The 24,192-nt window shown below is 40.4% G+C and overlaps 4 protein-coding genes across 5 annotated transcripts; 1 reads left to right on the top strand and 3 right to left on the bottom strand.

The window, feature by feature from the left end:
* Positions 1-750: 750 nt before the first annotated feature.
* LOC146717481 (uncharacterized) lies at positions 751-5,023 on the bottom strand. The gene is made up of 9 exons (XM_085476787.1): positions 4,848-5,023; positions 3,988-4,101; positions 2,228-3,904; positions 2,027-2,126; positions 1,786-1,934; positions 1,584-1,696; positions 1,410-1,499; positions 1,182-1,304; positions 751-1,092 (listed from the first exon to the last, which is right to left on the bottom strand). The coding sequence occupies exons 1-9, from the start codon at positions 4,927-4,929 to the stop codon at positions 889-891; spliced, it is 2,652 nt and encodes an 883-aa protein (XP_085332913.1). The 5' UTR covers positions 4,930-5,023; the 3' UTR covers positions 751-888.
* Positions 5,024-5,510: 487 nt separating this feature from the next.
* LOC146717480 (putative glutamine amidotransferase-like class 1 domain-containing protein 3B, mitochondrial) lies at positions 5,511-7,220 on the top strand. The gene is made up of 5 exons (XM_085465989.1): positions 5,511-5,594; positions 6,066-6,178; positions 6,312-6,483; positions 6,570-6,771; positions 6,863-7,220. Exons 2-5 carry the CDS (start codon positions 6,071-6,073, stop codon positions 7,053-7,055), a joined length of 675 nt encoding a protein of 224 aa, XP_085322115.1. The 5' UTR covers positions 5,511-5,594; positions 6,066-6,070; the 3' UTR covers positions 7,056-7,220.
* A 4,594-nt stretch (positions 7,221-11,814) lies between these two features.
* Positions 11,815-13,647, bottom strand: LOC146717479 (uncharacterized). The gene is made up of 6 exons (XM_085465982.1): positions 13,343-13,647; positions 12,881-13,133; positions 12,710-12,801; positions 12,462-12,601; positions 12,263-12,367; positions 11,815-12,163 (listed from the first exon to the last, which is right to left on the bottom strand). Exons 1-6 carry the CDS (start codon positions 13,470-13,472, stop codon positions 12,077-12,079), a joined length of 807 nt encoding a protein of 268 aa, XP_085322108.1. The 5' UTR covers positions 13,473-13,647; the 3' UTR covers positions 11,815-12,076.
* Positions 13,648-14,954: 1,307 nt separating this feature from the next.
* Positions 14,955-23,086, bottom strand: LOC146717478 (uncharacterized). Of its 2 annotated transcripts, none has more exons than XM_085476765.1 (7): positions 22,800-23,086; positions 18,992-19,142; positions 18,420-18,563; positions 18,108-18,236; positions 17,757-17,987; positions 17,379-17,504; positions 14,955-17,003 (listed from the first exon to the last, which is right to left on the bottom strand). In XM_085476765.1, exons 1-7 carry the CDS (start codon positions 22,955-22,957, stop codon positions 16,776-16,778), a joined length of 1,167 nt encoding a protein of 388 aa, XP_085332891.1. In that variant the 5' UTR covers positions 22,958-23,086; the 3' UTR covers positions 14,955-16,775. The 2 variants fall into 2 exon arrangements, with proteins under 2 accessions (XP_085332891.1, XP_085332900.1); XM_085476774.1 differs by lacking the exon at positions 22,800-23,086 and adding an exon at positions 19,863-22,441.
* Positions 23,087-24,192: the final 1,106 nt, after the last annotated feature.

The raw sequence follows: 24,192 nt of genomic DNA, 5'->3' as shown, positions 1-24,192 counted from the left end.
ACTATACATTTTCAAACAATAAAAACTAAACTGAAACAAGCAAACTGCTCTGGAAACTGATAGTAAACCAACTTGAAAACAAAAAGCTAAAACGAAATAAAAATTCAAGCTGATTAGAAGTTCAAAACTCTAATAATTCTGATGGCTTCAACTTACCGAATTTCCCAGAGGAACACACCCGAGGTATTAATAAAGTTTTATCTTATCTTATCTTTATCTTATCTTAAATTCTCCCTTGGAAAAAACATTTGGTGACTGTTAAACGTTATGTAGTTATAAGTTATGTACGCTGCAGATGTAATAAATGCAAACAAACGTAACATTGCATTTGCAGGGGAATTGTGAAATGCATGGAATTTATATAAAAATCCACAGTATTCAGATTAGCCCTGTTAAGGACATACAGACATGCATACATGGCATATACACCATTATAGTAAGATTAGATATTTGTTACTCATTTCATTACTTATTGTTATGCTTTTTGTTATTTTTAATGATGCACATTAAAAATAGAATATTGATGAAATCTCATGACACAATCAGCTACTTTCATTATGAGCAAAAACCTACATGTCATTTTGAACATTATGACTTTTCAAAGAATAAAAGAAAACACAACTTTTTTCAATATAGTATTTTATGAATAGGGACATATGCATTTAGAATCAATCAAATGCAGTTTTATATTTCAACATGAAAAGTTAAAAGGTGCATTATTGTAATTTTGTAATTTTCAGACAAAAGGGAAACATAATAAATAACACTTTATTAAGTACATTACAAATCACCCAGTTAGTTCCACAATGTGATTTCCCTCATTTAATAACAGCTTTACACATCAGGTTTATTAGAAATGGCAGCATATTTTAAGCAAATGCATAGAAACTACGATCCATTCCCGAGGACTGGATTTTCTTCAAGTGAAGGCGGGCAGGGTGTTGAGTTTTCAGACTCTCTTCCCGAATCTTCGGTGCTTCCCACTTCTGAAATGTCTCTTTCTGTAAGTGGTAGCTCCATATCATACTGAAAGGCAGGATTGGTCTGCCCTTGTCTGTGCCGCCTCTGAACCTCCTCAAAGATTTGAAGAACCTTGAAAGCAGACAGAAATAGCAGGTTTCAAAGTAAACAACCACCAAATTACTACAACAGAGAGAATGACTGTGTCATCTTTATATTACCTTTGATTTTGGAATGAGACCGACTCTAAAGAAACCAATTTGTCCAGTTTCAATCTTGGTGCAGTCAACCACAGTAGATGCAATGTTCTCTGGGGAGGGTCCATCACATAACACTCCATCCACCTAAGAAACAAAACCACGTCCAGTTCAGTAAAAACAAAATAAAACTGAAAAAAATTAGGAATCAGCAGCTTGTTTAGTCTTCATTAACTAAATTATCATGATTACCTTGTTTCCCAGTTTGGCATACACTTGATTGTGGTGAGTTGTATCAGCTTCACCTGTGGGGTTGGCTGATGTTACTGCAATGGGCCCCACCTATAGGAATAAGTATTAGAAGTTTATATTCACTGATTTTGGTTCATTTTTGGACATGCAATGATCAATATTGATGTCCCTTACCAAACCAATGAGATGTGTGGCTACAGAACAGTCGGGGTTTCTGATAGCAATGCTTTGTGGAGTCCCAATGTGTTTGGCAGCATCTCCCAAACCAAAGATTTCCATCCACGGGCCTGTGTGAGAAAGCAAGAAACAAAAAATGATGATAATAAGAAAAATCCCACCAGCACACAGACACACTCACGCACAGTCTTACACTCACCTCTTGGTATAACCATGCTAATGGAAGATGGCCACGCAGCCTCCATGAAGTCCAGAAGCAGAGGGCTCAGCAGGTGTCGCACCGGCTCCAGCTGCTTGACAGAGGAGATCCACATGGACATGGGACGGTCCTCTGCCTGCTTCTTCACCCTGAAGCCAAACAAAATAGCGAGATTTAACAGGAGTTAGACAGCTATAAATACACTTAGGGACAAGTGAAATACATGAAATAGGAAACTCACTTGTAAGCTTTGATTACAGCATCAGGTCTGTTGCAAGCAGCCACCAGCACATAGACGGTGTCAGTAGGCATTCCACATATGCCGCCATTTTTCATGATTTCTGCATGAAGAAAGAAGAGGGGGTGATAGTAAAATGAAACCCACGTCCAGCATACTATCTGCTTATTTGAGAACTCAGCATCAGTGTATTCTATGTCTTACCTGCAATCTGTAGGACAGATGTGGCTTTACGGGCTGGTAAATGTGGACAGACAGCTGCCCCTCCCCCTGCTCCAGTCAGCTTGATAATAGGGTTTCCTAAGGGGATCTGAGGAGACTTGAAGGTGCTGTTGAAAATGTGTGCCAAGAAAAAATAAAAACTGACAAGGCCAAAGATGATTGTGACTCCTATGTCATAGCCATAAGGCAGCGAGCCCATGGCGTCCAGCAGGAAGCTGATGAGTATGAGATGGAAGGTAAATGCGTAGACAAACCATGCGACGTTCATAAACAACGCTGCAGCTGTCACTAAAATGTTGAACACAAGGAAGGTAATGATCCCAACAGCAATGTTAAGACCTCTGGTCTCCCCATACAGGCCGCCATATCGTGTCAGCCCCCACACCGTCCACATCACCCCATAGAGAATAAAGACTGTGCTCTCAAAGGTTTTACCACGAGCAAAGGCTACTGCGCCGCACAGCAGCTCCAGTGCTCCGCCAGCCATGACCACCCAGGGTAGAATCAGCACAAAGAGAGGATTTTGGCTACCTACTGTGGCTGTGATTGCGAAAGTAGCCAGCACATTGGATGCATGGCCTAACACCTCTGCATCTGCATATTTAGAGTAGCCCAGGTAAGGTGTGTGCAATTCTTTGTCATGTGCCCTGAGAGTAACGCTCTGCATCCTGCCAACTAAAGCCTTGAAACAGCTCTGCCCTGTGGGAATCTTGGTACTAGAGGCCATGTTAAAGGTCGTAATCAAAAGCATGCAAGCAGAAGCCACAAATATAGCTGCCTGGACACCTTGAGTGCCTGCTTGGAAAAAGCCTTGAGGCTGGGCTGCAAGAGCAATAGAATAGGCGACAAAGAATAGCTGGTAGAAGCCCTCCAGCAGGTCCTTCTGAGTACTGAACAGAGCCAGTATGAAGAAAAGAACTGAGAAGACAACAGGAAAGGGAACAGGTGAGTAAGGCCGAATGGAATAAAATGACAGCAGGGCACTGTAACCCTCTGCAAACGCAAAGAGGGAAGTGAAGCCATAAAAAGTGGCAGCAAGCATGTCCATACCTCTGTAAAAGAGGATACACATGCCGAGCTGGAACACGCCAGCTGTCCACAGCCAGGGGACATGACCGACAGAGAGCTCAGGGACCACACCTAGCAGGGGGCAGGCTAATACAGACGCAGATAATAAATTCATCGCCAAACTCACTGACACGGCATCATTACACCCCTGGTTCTGCTCTGCTTTCAGCTCAGCTTTCTTCTTCGCACCTGTTCCAGGAAGTTCCACTTTACCGTGAGTGATCACAGACAGCAGACGTCCAGAACCAAAGTAAAGACACACCAGACAGACAAGGAAGTAGTTAGCAGCTGTGGCATACAGGCCAAAACCTACCGCTGTCAGACCTGCGATCTGATGGGCGGAAGCTAAGGAGATACCAACAGCTATGAGAAAGAGAACTGCTTTCTTTGCTACAACAGCAGCAATGCCTATGATGAGCAAGGCCAATATAAATGCTGCAAGGCCTGGGACAAATGCGAATCTCAGCTGTGTGGGCTGTATGACCCTTTGCCCTCCCAGGATATACACCAGACCAGAGCCACACCACAGAGCAGAAACAGTGAGACACAGGGTGGAAAACAGGCGGCCGTGGGACAGACTGTGACGGATTCCTAAGAAAAAACAGGGCAGGGTCAGGAGAAACACTTACAGCTACATGACAACATGCAATAATAAAACTCAAACCTAAACAAACCTGAGTAAGCCAGAAGCGCTGCAGTGATGAGAAGCAGAATTCCCAGTGCAGTGTGGGGGACCAAGTCTTTTTCGGGAGTGCTGCCATAACCATTCACCAAAAGCAGGAGTGAACCTGTAGGATAAAATCACTGGCTTTATCTTTATTTCTCATCTTTACCGCTTTATTATTATTATTTTTGCTTAAAAAAAAATCTGTTTATTTTTGGTTAACAAAAATGTGTTTTTTTTTTCACATCTATTTTTAGTTTGTTTTTTAAAGTTAACTTAACAACCTTAAAAGGATCGTCATGAAATATTATTTTATTATTATTTATATTATTCTTTAATTATTAAATCATAATTAATAATGAATTCGTTTTTTATCATTATGAACTCTTATTTATTTACAGCAGACTGGATAGTTTAAAAAATAATGCTAAAAGTGATTTTCAGCTTTTCTAAGTGTGTGTAGTTGTTATTTCATCTAATATTTTTACTTACTTTGGTAAATAGGCTGTATTCAACAAGATTCTCAAAGAGGTTACATAGAATATAAAGACATAACATCTTTGCAAGTATCCTTGTGACTGAATTATTGTACCCACCTACTCTGTCTTCTGCACTATACTAACACTACTCCTTTTTCAGCCGTTCTTTCTGGCTTAAAATGTCTTGATATCGTTCACGACAGGCGGCTGTTCGAGGTCACTTACAGCAGTTTAAATAAATCACTTTATTAAAATGTCTTTTCACCTCATGTTAATGTGACAATATGAGTTATGATTAATATGAGCGCGCATTTCGCCATGATAGTCTACATGAAAAAAACAAAACAAACACAAAGCTGGTAACACTTCGGAAAGCAAATCACAAGCTTACCACCGCCGATGCTCAGGATGCCGACGGATATGTGCAGAGAGCCGCTTAGAGCCATGGCTGTAGTGTCTCCCTCTGTCGACATGAGGCTGTTTTATACACGTGGGCGTAACATCAGCAGACACTTGAGAGGACCAACCGTGTCTCACCGGGAAATAACACGGGCAGCGTCCATGGAATATCCAACAGGCATCTGTTGTGTGTCTAAAATGAATCACTTAGGTTACATTGCATAAAAATGTAAACATGTCATTATTTGGAAGTTTGCGCATGTAAAATACACAGATAAATACATAAGTTAACCTGAATCATCGAAAAGAGTATTATTAATAAATTAATAATTATTAACCATTCCCCCGCTGCAAAAAATCCAAATCAGGATAAGACAGATATTCCTATCACAACTCACACACTTCTTCCATTCCCGGTGGCTTTAATATGCCACTTTTTTCAAAAGTTAGGCCAAAGAAGTTAACTTTAATGTCAATGCGGTAGTTTCGTGGCTTATCTTAACGTTTTCTTTTCATAGCTCAACATTTTATTACAACTTTATAACAACGCGGAATGACTCGGCGTTTTCCTCGTTGTCGGTAACGCGGATGATGTCAGTCTGTCGGGTTACAGAGTTATTGGGGGAGGAGACAGCGGGAGGGATTATAAAGAGTCTGCTTCTGAGTTCAGTCATCACACCTCTATTGGAAAACTCGACTCCGCACAGCTGAAGAACTAGCCGACCGAGAGCCGTTCAAGGTGAGAAAATCTTTGCTTGTACTGCCTAAGTTACGTTTTAGAGACAAACATTGATGAATGAAGGATAATTCCAAGTGATAGATTTCGTTTTGTCAGCCATTTGCTTTCAGTTTTCTTTTCAGACAACAAAGGCATTAATTCATTCATTCATTCATGACATGCAAAAAAGAAAAACTGTGTACAGACGAAACTAGCCTTTGATACAACTTCATTATTCATCAGATTAAACACCCGATTCTGTAACTCCAGTTTACTGGTGTCACAAGTGTTTACTGGCAGCAGCAGCAGCACACCTGGGACTTATGTCTCACCTGCTCATGTAAATATTTTATGTTAAGGCAGAACAGGTGGCACAGAAGCAGTAATTAGCCAACTAACTGGTTATTATATCAGACTGGGAAAGAAATAGTCCATAGTCCATGCTGACTGGTGTTCAGTTAAAGGAAGATTGTTTTGTGTGTGTTTTTATAGGAATCATGGCCAAGCGTGTTGCAGTCATTCTGTCAGGTTGTGGAGTGTATGACGGCACAGAGGTCCACGAGGCCTCTGCCGTCCTTGTCCACCTGAGTCGTGCAGGAGCAAAAGTAAGGACGAGAAAAGGCTTGTTACACATTCATCTGTGTGCTTATCTGAACCCTGTCACATTTGGAAGTATTTGAACTCCTACAACATCCCTCAGTCTTGCAGAGGCTAACCTCTTATTTCATGTGTATGCAGGTGCAGATGTTTGCTCCAAATGCAGATCAGATGCATGTTGTAAACCACTGCGAGGGGAAACCCACAGAAGAGAAGAGAAACATCCTGCAGGAAAGCGCCCGTATCGCCAGGGGTGAGGTGACGGATCTGGCAGAGCTAGATGTCTCAGCACTTGATGCTGCCATCATCCCAGGTGAGACACCACAGAATAAAACACACAAGCTGTTTCTTTCTGTTGTGCTAGTTGCACTTTTGTGATGTTCTCTTGTACCCATTTAGGGGGCTTCGGTGTGGCTAAGAACCTGAGTGACTGGGCAGTGAAGAATAAGGACTGTGCCATCCAGCCAAATGTAGAGAAGGTCATCAAGGCCTTCCACAAAGCTGGAAAGCCGCTGGGTATGTGCTGCATCGCGCCCATCCTAGCTGCAAAAATCCTGCCGGGCTGCGAGCTCACCGTGGGGCAGGACAAAGAGTGTGACAAGTGGGTGAAGTATTTTATTATCAGATGTTAATGTGGGTGCAAAACTACATCAGTCAGCCGCTCTGACAGTCCCTTTACTTCCTGTCATCAGGTGGCCATATGCTCAGACAGCAGGCGCCCTGAAGGATTTGGGCTGCAAACACGTGAACAAAGATGTGGAAGAAGTTCATGTTGATGCCAAAAACAAGCTGGTGACCACCTCTGCCTTCATGTGCAACGCTCCCATTCACAAAGTCTATGATGGAATAGGTGTCATGGTTAAAGAAACGCTGAAACTGGCTTAACAAGAGTTTAATCACATTATTGATCCATGAGGTGCTTTCTTCTTTCCTTTTTTCTATCAAGCTTATCAAGCTCTTTTACCTATTTCCTACTTTTGTTTTGACCTGATGTGAAACTTTGAATGCAATAAAATTTCAATAAAAGATTATCTAACAAAGACAACACAATTCAGTTGTTTTTCCTTATTTATACGTCATTCAATAATGTCCTGACATACACATAATACAATAATCCATAATGTTCAAACCTATTGTGTTAGAAACTGTCTGGTTTATTACACCAAGGGGTTTACTGGATGAAAACATTGGAGATTTGCATTTGTAGGCAAAAGTCTGTCCGTACCTTTAAGCAAAATAACAGATAAGTAACTATTTTCGTGGCCAGCTAAACCTTTTTTGTTATTTTGTTGGAATTATTCACGCACTTTTTCTGTGTTGTTTCAATTGCCTTGTTTGCTCGAGGTTCCCCATACAACCTTTTTCATACGACTACACATGGAGTAAGAAATATGTATACCTACCAAAATCCTTGCATTGTTTAATGATGATTTAGTTAATGGAAAGGAGCCCTCTGTCACCAGTAACATTTTAACAGTATTGTCTCACTGCCTGTCAAATACCCGGTTCAACTGTTGTCGCTGGGAAACACTGGGGAACTGAAAGGAGGTTTAATGGGTTGAATGCTGGCGGGTGTGTAGACTGCCACCTGCCATCTTTCCTAGAGTGAGTTAGACTGCTTTACACACTTGTCTATTTGCTTCTGGGTCTGGCAAACTAACTGGACTTTTATCATTTATTGTTCATTCAATCCATTTTCCTAATCTCTCATTATACTTTGCATCTCCAAGAGCTGGAGCTCATGTGAGCAGATATGTGACAAAAGACAGTTTGCACCCTGGACAGGTTGCCGGGGAAACTTCATGTGTCAACATGGTTATTTAAACTGCCCTGACTTCCTCATGCAGAACCACAGTTCCTCTCTTGATATCCTATCGTATGCTTTCTCTAGATCTATAAAGACTTCTCATTCTCTAAGATTGCATAAAACAGTCTGGTTAAAACGCAATTACCTCCACAGGTATCATCTGGACCAGCCACCTTTCCACTCTTTATCCTCTTCATAGCTGCTAGAATTCCTCATTATCAGTCCTCTGCACTTCCTGATTCACTGTCTTCCACTTGTCCTCCTCTCTTTATCATTTACTTCATTCGTGAGCTGCTCAGAGCACTCCTCTGATCTTCTCAACACACTCTCTTCATCTGCAATGAGGTTTTACCTGTAACTGGTAACTGTGTGTTGTTGTCACTGCAGTGTCAAATATTCTGACAGATCTCCAAAAATATCTCAGAACGACTTGTGTGGAACATTTAGGAAAACAATTAAACACTTCCTTACAATATTTACAATATTAGCATCAGTTCTTGTCATTTTAAGAAGAGGATATTTCATGCAAGAATGTTGATAAAGGCAAAGTTAGCGGTCTACACTGTCATCGTGATCTCTCAGGGTGATCTCATTTAGTAGCCAACGGTCTGCGCCCAGCATGAGCTGCTTTCTGAGTTTACCAGAGAGACACGGGGTCTTGTCTGTCACTGAAAGCTGTGTGGCAAATTAGCGAGATGATGCGTTGGCAAAAATGGGCTCATGGGAATTAAAAGTTCTTTGGGTGCTCTAACAGTGCCCCAATGAATAAACGAGGATGCAGTCGGTTCATTTCGAGTTACCTACCAAGAACGGCACAAATTAGCGGCTCAGAAACGAGCACTGAGCGAGGGAGGGAAAGGATGAGATTGATGTAAACTAGAATAATACAGTGTAAGCCCGTGATTCTATCAGGCAGATGAACGAGAGGAGGATGGAGAAGAGTCAACGTGTCGTCTGTTAGAAACTTCTTGGGACTGTGAGACTGAGGGCTAGTGCAGAATTTATCCAAATTTATCCTTCATTACAAATTATTTCACCTTGTATACCTGAAATCTGTGTTTAACAGTGACTTGCATTTTGTAAGAGCAGCAAATTATTATTTGCTGTTAGATCTCAACCCCTCCCTGTGTTAATAAAGATTACTGTGCCACCTGCGTAAATGCGCGCATTGTTCGTTTTTTCGGTGAGGTTGCAGGTACTTATTAAACTCGGACACACTAACAAAGTCACATTCATTTAAGTGCTTTAGAAATGTTAGTATGGTGTTAGTGTGTGGCTCTGGTAGAAATGAAACCACGAAAATCGAGAAAAGACGCACAAACACGTTGTAATTGTGCACCGATTTCCGAGCGGACATGCAACTCGAAAAACTGCAAATGTTTAGTTTTGTTCAGTTGTGCTCGGCAGTAGTAAAACAGTATCAATACTGAGAAAGGGACTCAACTCTAAACACTCTGTGAAGAGTTACAGGACAGAGTCAAGGTTTTAGCACTGCGCTCACAGCTTCGAGCCATCCACCCATCACGTTACCCACTTTTTATTGGAAACATGTCCTCATATATATATATATTTTTGTTTGTTTCACACATGGTACAGCAGTAATGCATTCCCATACATAACCTTCCTTTCAATTAAAGTAACACTGTTTCCATGCATGAAAAGGAGCAGGAAGAAGAATAAATTCTTATTGATACCTGCCCCCTATCTGTGATAATACAAGTAGGCAACCAAAATTACACTATGACAATTTTCTGCACATTACAAAACAAAACAAAGCAAACAGAACAATATACTCAACAATGAGCAATACCACTAAATATCAAACTAAAAGGATCATTTTTCTACAATTAAATTCTATTCTTTTCAACTTCTTCATATTGGTTTATCATTTTATTCTTATAGCAGATTTTAAATTGAGAAACATTTATACAACACTTAAGATGATCAGTGAGAGAATTCCAGTTTCTTATGCCTATGACTGTTGGACACATTTGCCTTTGTGTGGTTCGAGCAAACCGGTGCTTAAAATAAAACTTCCTTCTGCCGTCCCCATTTTCTGAACACAATACAAATAAACTTTGTAACTTAAGAGGTAGTGTTTATATATATATATATATATATATATATATATATATATATATATATATATATATATATATATATATATATGTGTAAATTTGGACCACATTAGGGAAAAAATTGAAATTGAAAATTGAAAAATTGAAAAATGTAGTGATCACGTTGTGCAGATGAGTCAGAGAAATAACTCGATCTGCTGGTTTATTGTGTCACTGTGTTGTATTGTGTCACAACATACCCTCCCTTTACTGCAAGAGGGTGTAGTGTAACCATCGGTATCCTTGCGCGGGTACTTCCAGCTCTGCCCGAAGCTTCGTAAAACAGCTTCAACAGGGAAGTCAACACAATTACAGTCTAACTTCGATACGAGGAAGGGTCAGGAGCTGACGGTAAATACTGGTCAGGTCAACGGTTACACTGTTACACAGATTTCACGGTGGTATGGTTTGTAACAAAACTATTCTGGATGAATCCTGCGCTGGACCTGCGTCAGATATTTCTCTAACTCTGACATTAACTCTGTGAAAAGCGCTACAAAACAGAATTCACCAAGAAGAGAGAGACAGTGTCAGACTTAGAGAGAGCTGAGTTCCACCCCACAGGAACGAATAAAAAAGAAAGATTCATGCAGGGAGGAGTGAGGTGTATTGTACGAAGATGGTCAGATAGACCACTTTATGCACAGTTGTAGTTAATAATGTGAACTACTGTAGTGAAATAATGTTTGAAACAAATTAAAACTCAAACATACCGTACCTGCTCACAAACAACACTGCACTTCTGCAGATTACACAAGAACTGGACTGAGCATCAACCACTACAGGTGCAGTGATGAGTCCAAATTTGAAGTTTTGGATAAAGCTGTCAGTAATGTGTACAGAGGAGGTTATGAAAGAGGTACAACAGTGAGAGTCTACAGCCATCTGTAAAACACGGTGGAGGCTCTGTCATGGTTTGGGTTGCATTTCAGCCAGTAGTGCTGGAGATCTTGCAAAACACTGATTCATTTTTCAGTATGAAAATGATCCCAAATACACAGCTGTAAAAGGGTACCCGGAAAAGCCCTATGCAACACTATCATCAGCCATGGATTGGCCTCCCCAGAGTCCAGACCTCAACAAGCAGTGTGGGATTATAATGACAGAGAATGGAACAAAAAGGCAGCCGACATTCAGAGAAGAGCTTTGAGTGTCCTTCAAGAAATCTAGATAGCTATTCCTGAAAACTACTTAAAGAATTTACAAGAAATCTGCCTACAAGAGTTCAGGCTGTTTTGAAGAATAAAGGTGATCACACCAAATATTTAGTTTCAAGCTTGTTAGAATATAAAATATAATTCCATTTGTATTACCTATTAGCCATTTTGCTAGGAAAATATACAGAACCGAGGGTTGGCTCAAGCATTTTGCACAGTACTGTTTATAATAACAGCTGTATGAGCATCTCTGTTTATGATGAGAATTGAACAGGAAAATGCAAAAATTTAAGAGTCAATAAGTTTAATTTCACAAAGTAGACTTCACTCTGCTTTGTGCATTAAATAAGAATGTAACAGCGCTTTGTGTAAAAAAAAAAGAAAGAAAAGTTTTTACTGTTGAACTCGGTCTAAATTTATAACAAATCTGTTACACCAAGCAAACATCCTGAATTGGCTTTTGGCATATTGTAGATTTTTCGTCATTAATATGATATAAAGATTTTAGTTGGAAAGCAAAATCGCCGTGAGTCTCTTTTGTTTGTATGCAATTTGTCATTTATTTCAAATTTTACAAACCAGTTTATGGCACAAAACAGTTTCTACACATTCAATTATTTAATTAATTCATGATATAGAGTTAAAGGAATTTAAACACAGCAAGTTATGTCAAAAAATGACAGAAATGTGATAAATATATCAATAATCTGAAATTTGATTTGATTATAAAACTTAAACATTTGCTTTAACAACACATTATATTTCTGTAACATATATTAACTCCTGGTCTTGCAAATTGGACTGTAGTCACATGAATACTTATATTCATGTGCTTTTGTTGGAGAAATGATTGAATGCGTCTGTCCCGCTGACCAACTTTGTTGCATGAAACTTCCTTGGACGATCAGGATCCTAAGAAACAGAAGTTAAATAAGTAAGTAAAACAGTAAAACAGAAAAATACAAGAGGAAACTCTGATTCTTTCAAAACAGGGAAAAACGTCGGCCTTACCTCTGTGGGGTAAGCACAGGTGGGAACGTAACGGATCACAAACCCACAGCGTCTCTTTTGTGATGTGTTGGCATCACTTGCATGCACAAGGAGTCCATCATGAATCTATATGTTAAAGAAACAAAAGGTCATTCATTCAACATACAATGTCTTTATCCTCATTTACAGCCTTTTAAGTTAAGAATAAAACCGAACTCACAGACATCTGTCCAGCTAACAGAGGGCATAACACAGCTTCCTCCACCTGCACCAGCTCCTCTGGGATCTCCTGGTTCACTGACAGCATGTTCCCAGGGCGGAGGGCTTGGCGATGGGGCAACATGCCTGAGCAGTGGCTGCCTACAGGAGGCAAAGCTCAACACTGTGAGTAAGACTGCTGATTTTAGAAAGCACATTTTATAGCAAGTTGTATAAAAGAAAAACAAAACACTAAAGCAGATGAAATACCTGGGATAACCCGCAGGGCACCGTTTTCTTTTAGTGAGTCATCCAAAGCAAGCCACACAGAAAGAACAGGGCCGCCAGTGATACCCCAGTACCTGAACAAACAATTAGAGTTAGGCATAGGAAAGCAAAACAAACACGTGTTTGCTTCTTTGTCTGTTGAGTAAAATTTACCTCATGTCCTGATGCCAGGCCACGTATGGAAGTTCATCTTTTTCAGCGTGCCCATTGCTTTGGGCAATTGTTTCCTCCTTGGCTGGTTTGACCGATGCTGGGTATTTGCAGATGAAGCGGGAATCCAGCAGGATCACATCTGGGCCCAAGACGGCTGTGATCACTTGCAGGATGTGAGGGTGCTTGGTCAGGTTCATCACCCATGGATACTGGAGGTGAGCATTGTGAAGGCTGTACTGCGTGTACTCAGTACCTGGATATATGTATAAACATAACACAGCTTTCCTTAGAAAAAACAGGGCAAAATTTAGTCTACTAGTTTTAATTACTTTTATGCATATTCGTACTTTTAGAAGATAAATTCAACTCATTAATGATCTGTTGCTACTTTTTCCTCAACTGTCTTTTCTGCACTAGCATTGTCTTGTTACCCATCTCTCTTCATCGCTGTGTGCTACTTACCAAATTCCATCTCCAACTTAGAAAAGGCATCTCTTGCTTCCCTCAGCTCTGTCTCATTCAGCACAGGCAGTGCCGAGAGGAAGCCCTGCTGGTTGTAGCTCTCTCGCAGTTTCTCTGTGGATGCAGTCATCTCTGCAGGACTTGTCTCACAGACGATGGCTAAGGCTTTTTCAGAATTTATAATGTAGAAGCTGTTTGTTGAGGTGGTATTTAAGGGGTAGAGAAGATATAGAAAAGTTGGTAAGGCAAAACAGTTCCTGTTTTCCTTCGTGTTTTCAGCGACATAAAAATAAAAAAGTCCTGCCCACTTGCCATGATGGGTGAAAATAAACCATATAAACAATGTTTGTTCTGTGGACTAAAGCAAATTAAGAAAACACCCTACAGAGATGCAAAACTGACTTATTTTTCTGGAGTGGCAAAACCACAGTAAAAAACAAGTAAAATAAGAAATGTATAACTTGGTGAAATGTGGAGAATATACCACAGGGAATACAGCTGTTATTATTAACCATAACTGCTGGAGTAAATGTGTTAATAGCATCATACGTGTGCACTGTTCAGTCTTCAGTTGGTGTCTCTCCAAGTCTGGATCCTGGATGCTCTCCAATGCTTCTGCTGCACAGATTTATATAGTGTACAACCCACCTTCCAAGGACCTCCTCTCTGTGTCATCGTAAAACGTCTTTGATTTGAAATTGTGCCACACAATGATTGTCACATTCCATCCTTTTGAGGTCAATGAATACCAGAGCAGTGAACGATTTTACCATCAGGAAAAAGAAATTGTATCATAAAGGTGTGACATGTTGTGAAACAAAAACCTTTCAAGCAACATGAATTCATTGACTAAATGCCCTCGCTCATCACAACCTTTTGTTCAACACGTTCTTTTCCTTGTCAGGAATTTACAGAATGAGGAACCGATGAGAAAAAGACATACTTCATATTGTGCATAATGATGGTGTGAAGATGTTTTATTTTTCTCTGTCCTTTCCTATTATATCAGTGGTGCTGTGTAAAAGTTTTGAACCAAGCCTCTTCCGTCCTTAAACAATAGGTAAAAATCCATGAAAGACTTGAGACAAGATTTCAAGAATACATCTGGTGCTTCAGTTAAACCATCTGCTCTTCACTGAAGCCTCATCAGAAATGGTCTCTGTGAAGGGTGGCTGTCAAGAAGCTATTCATAATGAAGGGAAAGAGGGAGAAAAGGGTAAGATATCCCGAATTATATAAGAACTGGACTGACAGCTATGCCCATATGTAAACTTCTGAGCACATCTGTGGGCAGCAGGTCAAGATAGACGTAAAACAGTGAGTTTCTACAGCAATCTGTAACACACGGTGAAGGCTCCGTCATGGTTTGGGGCTGCATTTCAGCCACTGGTGTTTGGGCTCTTGTCCAGATTGATGTCAGTACCTCTTTTGATCCACCGTAAAACACCATCTGGAAAGCACCTGGTTGCGAACGGCTTAATTATTCACCATGGCAAAAAATCCCAAACACAGTGCCAATGCAATAAAAGCATAACCTTGTAACCATAACCATAACTTGTGTCATTATATTTCAATGATAAAAGCTGATAAAAAGACCAAACTAGAGTCAAGGTCTTGTGGGAAAATTAATAACAATATATTTTATTCATAAACTGGAAAACAGGGATAAATGAGCAGCGTAGAAGCAACCAATCAGTTTGAGGATGCAGATCGGTTTCAGTGTGACAAAGAGCAGCTTCCACAGTGACTTCCTTCTATCACTTTGGTGCTGACAAGCAATTGTCCTTTTAAATATATCTGTGAAAATCAATTAATCAGTGACCAAATAAACGTAACGACCCTTTAATACAAAGACAGGCAACCTTTCACAGTCTGTTACAAAAACCTAGAAGTATGCAGTGGAAAATCTTGTTTAGGAAAACCCCTCCAGTCACTCTTTCTGGTTTCAGTGACGACAAAGACCACTTAGCAGTAAAAACGTGCAGCAGCCCTAACTGCTTCCTTCAGACTGCAAAGATATTAATCTCTGAGGAAAAAAACCCACTCAACCTTCCTTGTACAACTTTCTGAAATTGCAAATAGGTTTGATGGTTCAGTGCAATGCGTCCACTGAAGAACCACATAAACGGCACAGCTGTGTTGGTATTCTGAATCAATGCGAATACATGTATTAAAATTGATCATCAAATCATGCTTTATTTTATAATGTTTACTAATTGGCTAATAACTGCTTTGTATATTAGCCAATTAGTATCTATGAACATTACACAGATAGCTTAATAAAGCCACAACTGTCATTTATGAATCCATATGAGAATAAATAATTTGTAATGCATATATAAGCATTATTATGATGACTAGTATGACGCTAAACCTTATGTTAATAACATAACATAACACCTTGTCTGTGTTTGTGAGATGTCAGGAATGATCATTGATCAGTAAAAGCATGAATGTACTACAAAACCACCAACACCATGGTATATGCAATATATGCCATTTAAACAATCTTTAATTACACAAACTAATAAAAATATAATTGTTAGTGATATTAATTATCTGTATCTTTAATTAAACATTATAGATATTAAATGACCTTTTACAAAAAAGGGTTACACAAAAGTGTTGCAATGAAGTGAAAGATTCAAAAGGCAACTTAAATATGTTAATCCTAATAAAAGCATATTTACACTTTATCGGAAACATGAAACGATGCAAGTGTGATGAACTACACTCATAAATCATGCCTGATTTTGACTAAACTATCTATACAGGCACATCTTCAATCAATATCAGTCCCGCATTGCTAAATTATTAAGTTATAAGTTAAGTTATGTGGGTAAGTGATCGAGTTAGCACAGCTGAAAACTGTCATGTTAAGTAACAACGTCATTATAGTTTCAAAATATTCCTTAAAAATAAAAGAAAGAACCTTCTTCTGAAACTTGTCTGGTTATGTTTGTTCTAAGTGATGATGTCATATGTACAGCAGTGTGTAGCTACTTCCTTTCACAAACCAGCACATTCGTGCACAAACAGTGAAGCTGTCAGCTGAGGATCTGTGAGGTGTTTGTTTAGCTCAAACTACAGTTTTTGGTTCACTCATCTTCTCGCTCAGTTCTGGTCTCCTACTTCTCTTTCTGTTCTTTTTGTTTCAGTTTCTCTTCGGCTGTGAAGGGAATATTTCATAAGGTTGTTCTTTTTACACTATAAGGAAACTTCAAACTTGCAGCAGTGAGAGTTATGTACACACTGGCAAATGTTTGTGCTGAAGTGCTTAAAAAATTACATGAAGAGTTTTACTTTGTCTAATGATGCTTTTCCAGACGAGACTTAGTACTCAAGATCCTTTGCGAGCTGCTGACACATTTAGTGAGTCTGATGTTACCAGGCACTCATTTTCTGTAAACATGGCTCACTTTCCCTCTAAGTGTCACACTGACTCTTTGTCCCTGTTTGGGTGCTTTGGGCAGAGTGGGTGGTGCTGTTTCCTTTTCTCTCCATTTTGTGGTCTCTTGTCGCCCCCTAGCAGCTGCTGCTCATTATTACAGCGGTGGATGAGCACAGGGTTTTTGTTTTCAGACGTCTTCTGTAACAGCAGCCTCTGCAGCATCTGTTTGTCCGACCGCTCCCGTCTGAAGTCATCCTCATATATCTTAAGCTGATGAGAAAAACACACGAGATTCCAGTGACAAACACATCTTTAAGACATTCAGGTCGAAGCTGAAAGGGGTTTAATCCGTATATTGTTTTATTTGGAGCAGCTGTGGATTAATCATATATGCCTACTACAATATGTTTAAACATATTACATAAATAAAAATATGGCATTAAAGTCTCTAGTTTGACACTATAAGCCAAAAGAAATAACCAGTCACTGCATGAATTTTCTGTTTGTTCACATTTATTTTGCAAGGTTTGCATCAAGATCAGACAGCAGGCAGGTTTCATAATCTTTGCTTAAGGGATTTAAGTATGAATGTGGGTGTGTTCGCCTGTGTGAGTGTGTACTCTTGTGCATAGACAAAAACACTACCTGTTCTTGCAGTAGTGCCACCTGTTGGCGCATCTCCTCTCTCTTCTTCCTCAGCCTTCGGTTCTCCTGCAGCGTGTGCTTGTGGTCGTTGTGCTCTGTCTGATATTCTGCCTCATATATCTCAGTCTGCTGACACAAGACAAAAACACGGCAGCGAGCCATCGTTAAAGCCGTATTTTGCAATCTGCGGACGCTTATTATTATGAATGTCTGCGCGGCACAGAGCCACCACTTGGTGGTGCCGTTCACCGCTTCATTGAAGTCTCTTTCAGCATTAAGCAAATCTTTCCCTGGCAACAGTGAGTCGACATCAATTCTGCTCTCCTCTCATTAGAAACAGACACATTTCTGGAAGCTGTGCAGAAGAGAGCAGCCCACCTGACATCTCAGTGCCTCCAGCTGCTCTTTTAAATCATGCACTTCTTGCTTGGAGTTTTCCAGCACTCCCAGTGGGGAACTGCTGGCCTGGCCTTTTCGCTGATACTCAGCCTCTGGGCTGGTAGAAGCTGGGAAAAAGGAGGGTGAAGGGTTTTGCGCAGAGCCGCAAGACAGGTCAGGATGACTTCCGGGGCCCAGAGCTGGACCTCGCATCACAGTAGTAAAGCTTCCCTTTGATGGAAAAAAAAAAGACAAAGAGATGAGCAACACTGTGATCATACAACTGAAAAAAAGAAAAGAAAATGCACAATGCGATCAGGTACAGGTGAGACCCTCTGACAGGAGCAATACCGGTTTGGCAGGTGTGAAGTCTCTCCCTGGGTGGTGCAACCTGCTCTCCAGCAGCCTGATATATTCTTGCAGCTCTTGGTTCTTCTTTAGCTCCTGCATCAATGCTTGCTCATAGTACTCCTTTGCACTCTGCAATCCCAAATATAGCAATAAATATCACACATGCAAACCACATCTATTATCGATGGCTATTTAAAACAGCTGCAAGATAACTGTTTAGGAATCCCCTCGTCTACGACACCCACTTCTCAGTATATAAGCAAATGCCCGGAATAAGTTGTGCGGTGGTGGTGTGTTAGCGCTTGCATTTACCTGCTGATGTTCAACTTTGAGGAGCAGTCTGTTGTTTAGCTGTTTGATTGCGCTGTTCTCCAGCTCCAAAGCCTCCAGCCTGTGCTGTAGACGCAGCGTGGCACTGCGGTACACCTGGTCCCAGTCCTCGTTCAGCTTCATCAGCTGTGACACATCATCATGACCATCATCATCACACAACAGTCATTACTGCCAAGGCCTCCACTGCAGTAATCAATAGCTTCGTTCATTTAATCTTTACTGCCGTCACTCTGTCTGTCGTCACAACAATGCTGGCATCACAAACTGAAGCCGGGCACTTCATTCTTACTCTAAATGCATTAGTTACCCCCCCCCCCCCCCCTCGGTTTCCTTTTTTTATTAAGAAGCAACTAATTAAAATCAGGAAGCCCTGGTTGTATAATAGTGAAAAATTGAACTCAAATGATGGTTCTTCACAGCTTTGCAGCAATTTTCACACAACACCCACAGTTCTCCTCTGGTTTTCAGAGAGAACTAAATGTAATTGCCAACATCAGCAATAAAATGCGGGCCAGTGGAGAATATGTGCCGGTTTTAATGCGATGCTGTACCTCCTTGTTGACTCTGCGGAGCTCAGTGTTCTTGTTGAGCAGCAGCAGCTTTTCCTGGTCAGTCGAGGTGACTGTCAGACTCTCTGTGATCAGAGTCACCTGCTCCTCTGTGGACAGCAGCCTGTCAGCCACGGGACTCTCCTCCTGCACCCTGCACACCGACACACAGATGCTGTTTACACATGCATACATACCAGAGGAGGATATGGAGTTTGCCTTAAATAAAATCACGATCAAGAACATCAGAAAAGGATTTCCATTAATAAGCCAGCACATGTACACTTAAAAAAAAGTCAAGGTACTTTTGAACGCCCACTCCCGTAGAGTGCACTTACAGGGAATCGAATAGGAGCCATTATGCACACCCACGCACACGCACGCACACACACACACACACACACACACACACACACACACACACAAATGCATAGTCACATTATGTACTCAAAATACTCAGGCACACACACACACACACACAGAGCGATGTTCTTCTCAGTGTCTCTCCTGGCATATCAAAGTTTGTTTACTATCCGATGTATCTGCGCATTGATAGCCCATGGAAACAACGTGGGTGATGATCCCTGGAAAATGCACTTTTCTATTGAACTGCACGCAGGAACGAAAAATATTTGCAAGGTCTAATTAGTCAAACTAGCTTCCTTTCTACCAGCTCTGATAGGAGCTCTACTTAAAAAGAAACAGCTAAGCAGTCAAAAGGGGGAGAAGAAGCCCGAGGGTGGGGAGGTGGGGTATCTGCTCACAGAGGAACACACAAATCAGTGAACGCAGGCCGCAGGGCTTCTTAACACAAAAATACTGCCGCAACCTCACAGAGCTAAGTACTACAAAGAATAACAATTTGCGATCATACCTCATTCCCCTCAAGGCTAAACTCCTCCGCAAACACATGCTTTCATCCACTTATGTTCAGTGTCCTGCTATGTGAAAATCTGTGTTACACAATTTCAGAAAGCAGCAAGGCAATAGCCACAAATAGGAACATGGAAGTCTAAACATGAGCAAAATGGCACAATGGGTTAACTTTTGAAGCTATTACTATTATTACTATTGCTACAAAGACTCTTTTTATATATAAATGTGATGTAATCTGTTAAAATAAATAAACCATACATCCATTTTCTTCCATTATCCATTTCAGGGTTGCTGAAGCTAGTGCTGTGCAATACTGCACACATGGTATCAATCTGATACCAAGTAAATACAGGGCCAGTGTTGCTGATACAGTACTGATACCTGTGAAGACGGCGTATGCAGGAGAGAGCAGTGTAGTTCTCTTCTCGTGTCTAGTCTGTTCCTTGGTTTCGTCTCTGCCTTGTCATCAGTGCCTCTTGTTTTCGTCTGTCTCCGAGTTTTGTTATCCTTTATCTCCCTGGTCATGTCCCCGTGTTTGTCTGATTTCCCTCTGCTTTCATGTTTATTCATCTGTGGTCCAGTACTATGTGAAATTCATGTGTCTCGGTCTTGATCGAGTGTGCTGTTTCCTGTTTTACTTTGGTAGCCTCCTGCCTGTGTACTGTCTCCCTTTGTTCTTTGCCGTGTTCTCCCTCATGATGTATGAGTTTACATCCATGCGTACATCCCTACAGTAGTTTAGTTAGTCGTTGTTCTCTGTTGTTTTTTAAGTGTTGAGTAAAGCTGTGATTTTTACTTTACTTTTGTCTTCCTAGTTCTGCATTTGGGTGACAGAAACTGGGATTTCTGGAGATTTTGGTGATCTGGAATGCAAATGTACCTTTCTCTAAAGCACTTTGGGTTGGCTTCTCTTGTTTAAAGCTGTAAATCTGCTATAGGCCATAAATAACATGTGTTATGTTTGTGGTATATTTCTTTTAATTTCCAAAAAATGATTATCTGGTTCGATCTGCCCACCTCTAGCTGAAGCCTATCTCAGCTGTCAGAGGTTGAGAGGGCGTAGTCAGGGCTGATAGAGATAGGACAGTGGGAATCCCCCCAAACCTGGCTACCAGGAAGTCAAAGTACATGTAAAAAGGCCCCAGCTACCAGATTCAAACCCTACTTGGACCTACTACTAACCTTTATTTAAATAGATAACTTTGCTGTCAGGTAAATCAGCTTCTCTAATGGGACTATACATTCTGTGTCCTCTCGTGATTATAGGAACAGTATTAAGGGAAGTTTTTTTTTTTTTTTATTATTTTCATTCTATGTCCAGTGTTACTAATTTTGGGCACCAGCAACATTTTAGTTTAGCTTAGCAACGACAAAACAAACCTCAAAAGTTCCTCCAAATACACCAGTGCCCTGTATAACCTCTCTTAGTAACCAAAGTTCATTTAAAAACTATGCTTTTCTAAGAACTGCTGAAAGCTCTGGATAACAAAATAAATGTTGTTAACAACACTCAGAACAGTGACTTTTCCCTTGTTCTCTGAAAAGGTGATATTTTCAAAAAACATTGAGGAAATTCTGCAAAAGTTCCTTTGGTACGTTTAAAATGCTCAAAGCCTGTTCTGAGATTTGAAACGGTTATTATACAAAAAGCAAGTGTATCCATGGTTAAAACTGCTTGTCTAATTTTACACTGTGCCATCTGTCATATTTCTGGGCTCAACGAGAGCACAAAGGGCTTTAGCACAGACTGTTTATGGTCACTAATAGGGAAATCAGCTACAATGAACCCTCTGCTCTGCAGTTTGGGAGGTGCAGTATGAGGGCAGAAGCTGTAAAGAAACACAATGAAATGAAACAGAGCCTAACTTTAGTGGCCACTGCGGCATTAAATACAAATGCACCCATGCCAAAAACCCTGTCTTGGCAAGCTAACACTGTGTATTCAGCCATCCCACTGAAGCAACTATGCTCCATGTCTCCCTGATACAGAGCTTTTTCTCTTCCAGCTTTGACAGTCGATACACACTCCGTGACCCAGTTTCACTAAGTTTTCAATCATATGCCATCTCGGAAGGACACCAAAATGCTACTGCCTTCTGCGGCAATATGGTAATTTACTGTCATGGCATATAATAAAGAGGTAGACAGAAAAAAATCTTTCCTTCTTGCTGGTAACCCTGACAAATATCACTCTACTTGTGCGTGGGGTGGCCACAGTTAAAGCCCCACAGGAGGAGGCGGACGAGGCTGATTTTAAGACTCATCATATGGGTAAATACTGTGATAAAGTGTACCCACCCCCCATTGAGAAGAAAGAATATTAGTCACACGCATATGTTTTATATGTACCATGAAATAAGTGTAAGAAACATAAAAGACACTTAAATGATACTTTTTAAAAGTTTGATTTCTTGACATTAAGCAAGAAATGACATTTTGGTGGTATTTCTATTTAAACCAAGTCTTGCGAAACAGTGAACTGAAGCCTACGTTTTTTTGGTGATCTCATGGGAAACTCCGCAGTTACTCTTTATTCCTCCTCTCGCTGAGGGGAACTTCCTCGTAAAACTACACAAATATCTTTAAAAACATGTCACTTAAAAGGTTTTTATCTACAATGGGACTTTGAGTCTTTTTAAAGCATTTCTAAAATTTATTGTATACCTCGGGGTCTGAAACTATGTACTTTTTTTAGGTGGACAGAAACTCAGCACCCCTTGGACACTATAGGTAGCCATCTATGCAATCCTGCCTACATAAATCTTACCATGAGTGGATTTGAGGCTGTGATTGATAAGATAAGATAAGATAACCTTTATTAGTCCCACATGTGGGAAATTTGTTGATTATGATTTACCGCATATTTTCCTGTTTTTGTTTCTATTTCATACGTAGAAATACACACACACGCACTCACACACACTTACACACTCACCATAACTCTTCTTCAGCTGATTTGGGTTCCTGTTGGCTCTGAGGAAGGCTGCTGTCACTTTTAGGTGAAGCATCTTTCTGTCCTCCTGTTGGTTCTCCTTCTGCTGCTGAAGATGATAACGAGGAGGAAGATGACAAAGACAGCAGATCTCCATCCATTATAAATCGAATATGTAAATCGTCATGAAGTCCTCAAACTAGTTGTTCTTCATACAGCCTCCCCGGCGCGTGTGGTGGAAAGTAAATACTGTCGTCTAGTATTGATACGTAGTGAAAAGAGGAAGTAGCCGAGACCATGAGCCACATGATGCAACGAATAGGAAGTGACAAGCTGTTCCAGCTCTTTGCTGAGGAGGGTCTGTCCCACCGTACTTTAGCTGTTGAAAGTATTGTAACCCCCCACATGTGACCACACATTATTCAAATGTTTTCTCAGTTGGCCTTTTTGGTTTAGATCATTTGGAGAATTTGGGAAACTCCAGTTAGTGTCGATTGTGTGAGTCTGTGCATGTGGGTCAGTGTTGGGGACTGCGTGCCCGTTAGCTGAGCTGTTTCTGAATAAGCAATTCAGAAAAGAGCTAATAGGTGAGGAGCTGAATAGATATGCATAATTTATGCATGATTATGTATTGTAGGACATGTAATTGATAATAATGGTAATGCATACATTTATTCATAACGCATAATGACAGAGTCAGGCTGATTGCATTCACCAGTCTGCTCATTACTGGGACTGAGGGAAATTGGCTGCAACAGGTTAATTAGTAAATCACAAGTTCATCCAAGGGACAATCAAGTAAATTAAAGGATTTTTGTTAATTATGTTCCTCTTAGTCAGGCTAAGCTGTCTTTTATTAACACTAAGGAAATTAATTTGACAACCTAGTTTGCTACACACTGTTTCCCATCGTGTCCGAGAGATTCGAGGCCAGTCGTGGTAAAAAAATGAATTCCTGAGAAACATTTTACGTACATACCAAACTGCAAATATAGTATTTTAGCATTTTAAGCATTCAAAGGTCAATGGAAATAAATCTCCTGATCTTTTACCGTTAACTCATTAACTGATGACTACTTCCCAACTTCCTTTTTCCTTGTGACCAATAAATATTTTGTAACCACAAGAACAGTAGTGGCTCAAAGAGAGGCAGTTTCAGACTGTTTGTGTGACATTTTGGTCAAAGGCAATAAATCTCAGCAGCAACTTTTTGGCTAGAATGGGTCCCCCAAACATTTCATACACACACACCGTGGTTCAGTATGAAAACTGTAAAGTACTCTTTAAGATAATTTGGATACATTTAGATGAGTCTGTGCTTGAATAACTGCACAGCTCGTGGGATTCTCACTCAGTGTTTGTTTAGAGCTAGATATAGAGATATATATATACACAT

Source organism: Copadichromis virginalis, linkage group LG2 (genome assembly GCF_057382275.1).
Source record: "Copadichromis virginalis isolate Kocher_CV1m ecotype Utaka linkage group LG2, C_Virginalis_male_GT1.1, whole genome shotgun sequence".
Taxonomy (NCBI): domain Eukaryota; kingdom Metazoa; phylum Chordata; class Actinopteri; order Cichliformes; family Cichlidae; genus Copadichromis; species Copadichromis virginalis.
Note: the sequence above shows the minus strand (reverse complement) of the source record. Positions and strands in the feature narration are given on the sequence as shown.

Bases quoted from the DNA above. Each gene is read 5' to 3' on its own strand.
- LOC146717479 (XM_085465982.1), bottom strand. From the start codon at position 13,472: ATGACTGCATCCACAGAGAAACTGCGAGAGAGCTACAACCAGCAGGGC. The intron at 12,802-12,880 runs GTAAATTTTACT...TTGTTTGTTCAG, and splicing joins GCCTGGCATCAGGACATGAG to GTACTGGGGTATCACTGGCG. The intron at 12,368-12,461 runs GTGAGTTCGGTT...TTTAACATATAG, and splicing joins TGTTAGCTGGACAGATGTCT to ATTCATGATGGACTCCTTGT.
- LOC146717480 (XM_085465989.1), top strand. From the start codon at position 6,071: ATGGCCAAGCGTGTTGCAGTCATTCTGTCAGGTTGTGGAGTGTATGAC. The intron at 6,179-6,311 runs GTAAGGACGAGA...ATGTGTATGCAG, and splicing joins TGAGTCGTGCAGGAGCAAAA to GTGCAGATGTTTGCTCCAAA. The intron at 6,772-6,862 runs GTGGGTGAAGTA...TCCTGTCATCAG, and splicing joins CAGGACAAAGAGTGTGACAA to GTGGCCATATGCTCAGACAG.
- LOC146717478 (XM_085476765.1), bottom strand. From the start codon at position 22,957: ATGGATGGAGATCTGCTGTCTTTGTCATCTTCCTCCTCGTTATCATCT. The intron at 18,564-18,991 runs GTACAGCATCGC...GATGTGTCACAG, and splicing joins TCCGCAGAGTCAACAAGGAG to CTGATGAAGCTGAACGAGGA. The intron at 17,004-17,378 runs GTAGTGTTTTTG...TTTTCTCATCAG, and splicing joins TGGCACTACTGCAAGAACAG to CTTAAGATATATGAGGATGA.
- LOC146717481 (XM_085476787.1), bottom strand. From the start codon at position 4,929: ATGTCGACAGAGGGAGACACTACAGCCATGGCTCTAAGCGGCTCTCTG. The intron at 1,935-2,026 runs GTGAGTTTCCTA...GTTTGGCTTCAG, and splicing joins GCTGTAATCAAAGCTTACAA to GGTGAAGAAGCAGGCAGAGG. The intron at 1,697-1,785 runs GTGAGTGTAAGA...TTTCTCACACAG, and splicing joins TAGCATGGTTATACCAAGAG to GCCCGTGGATGGAAATCTTT.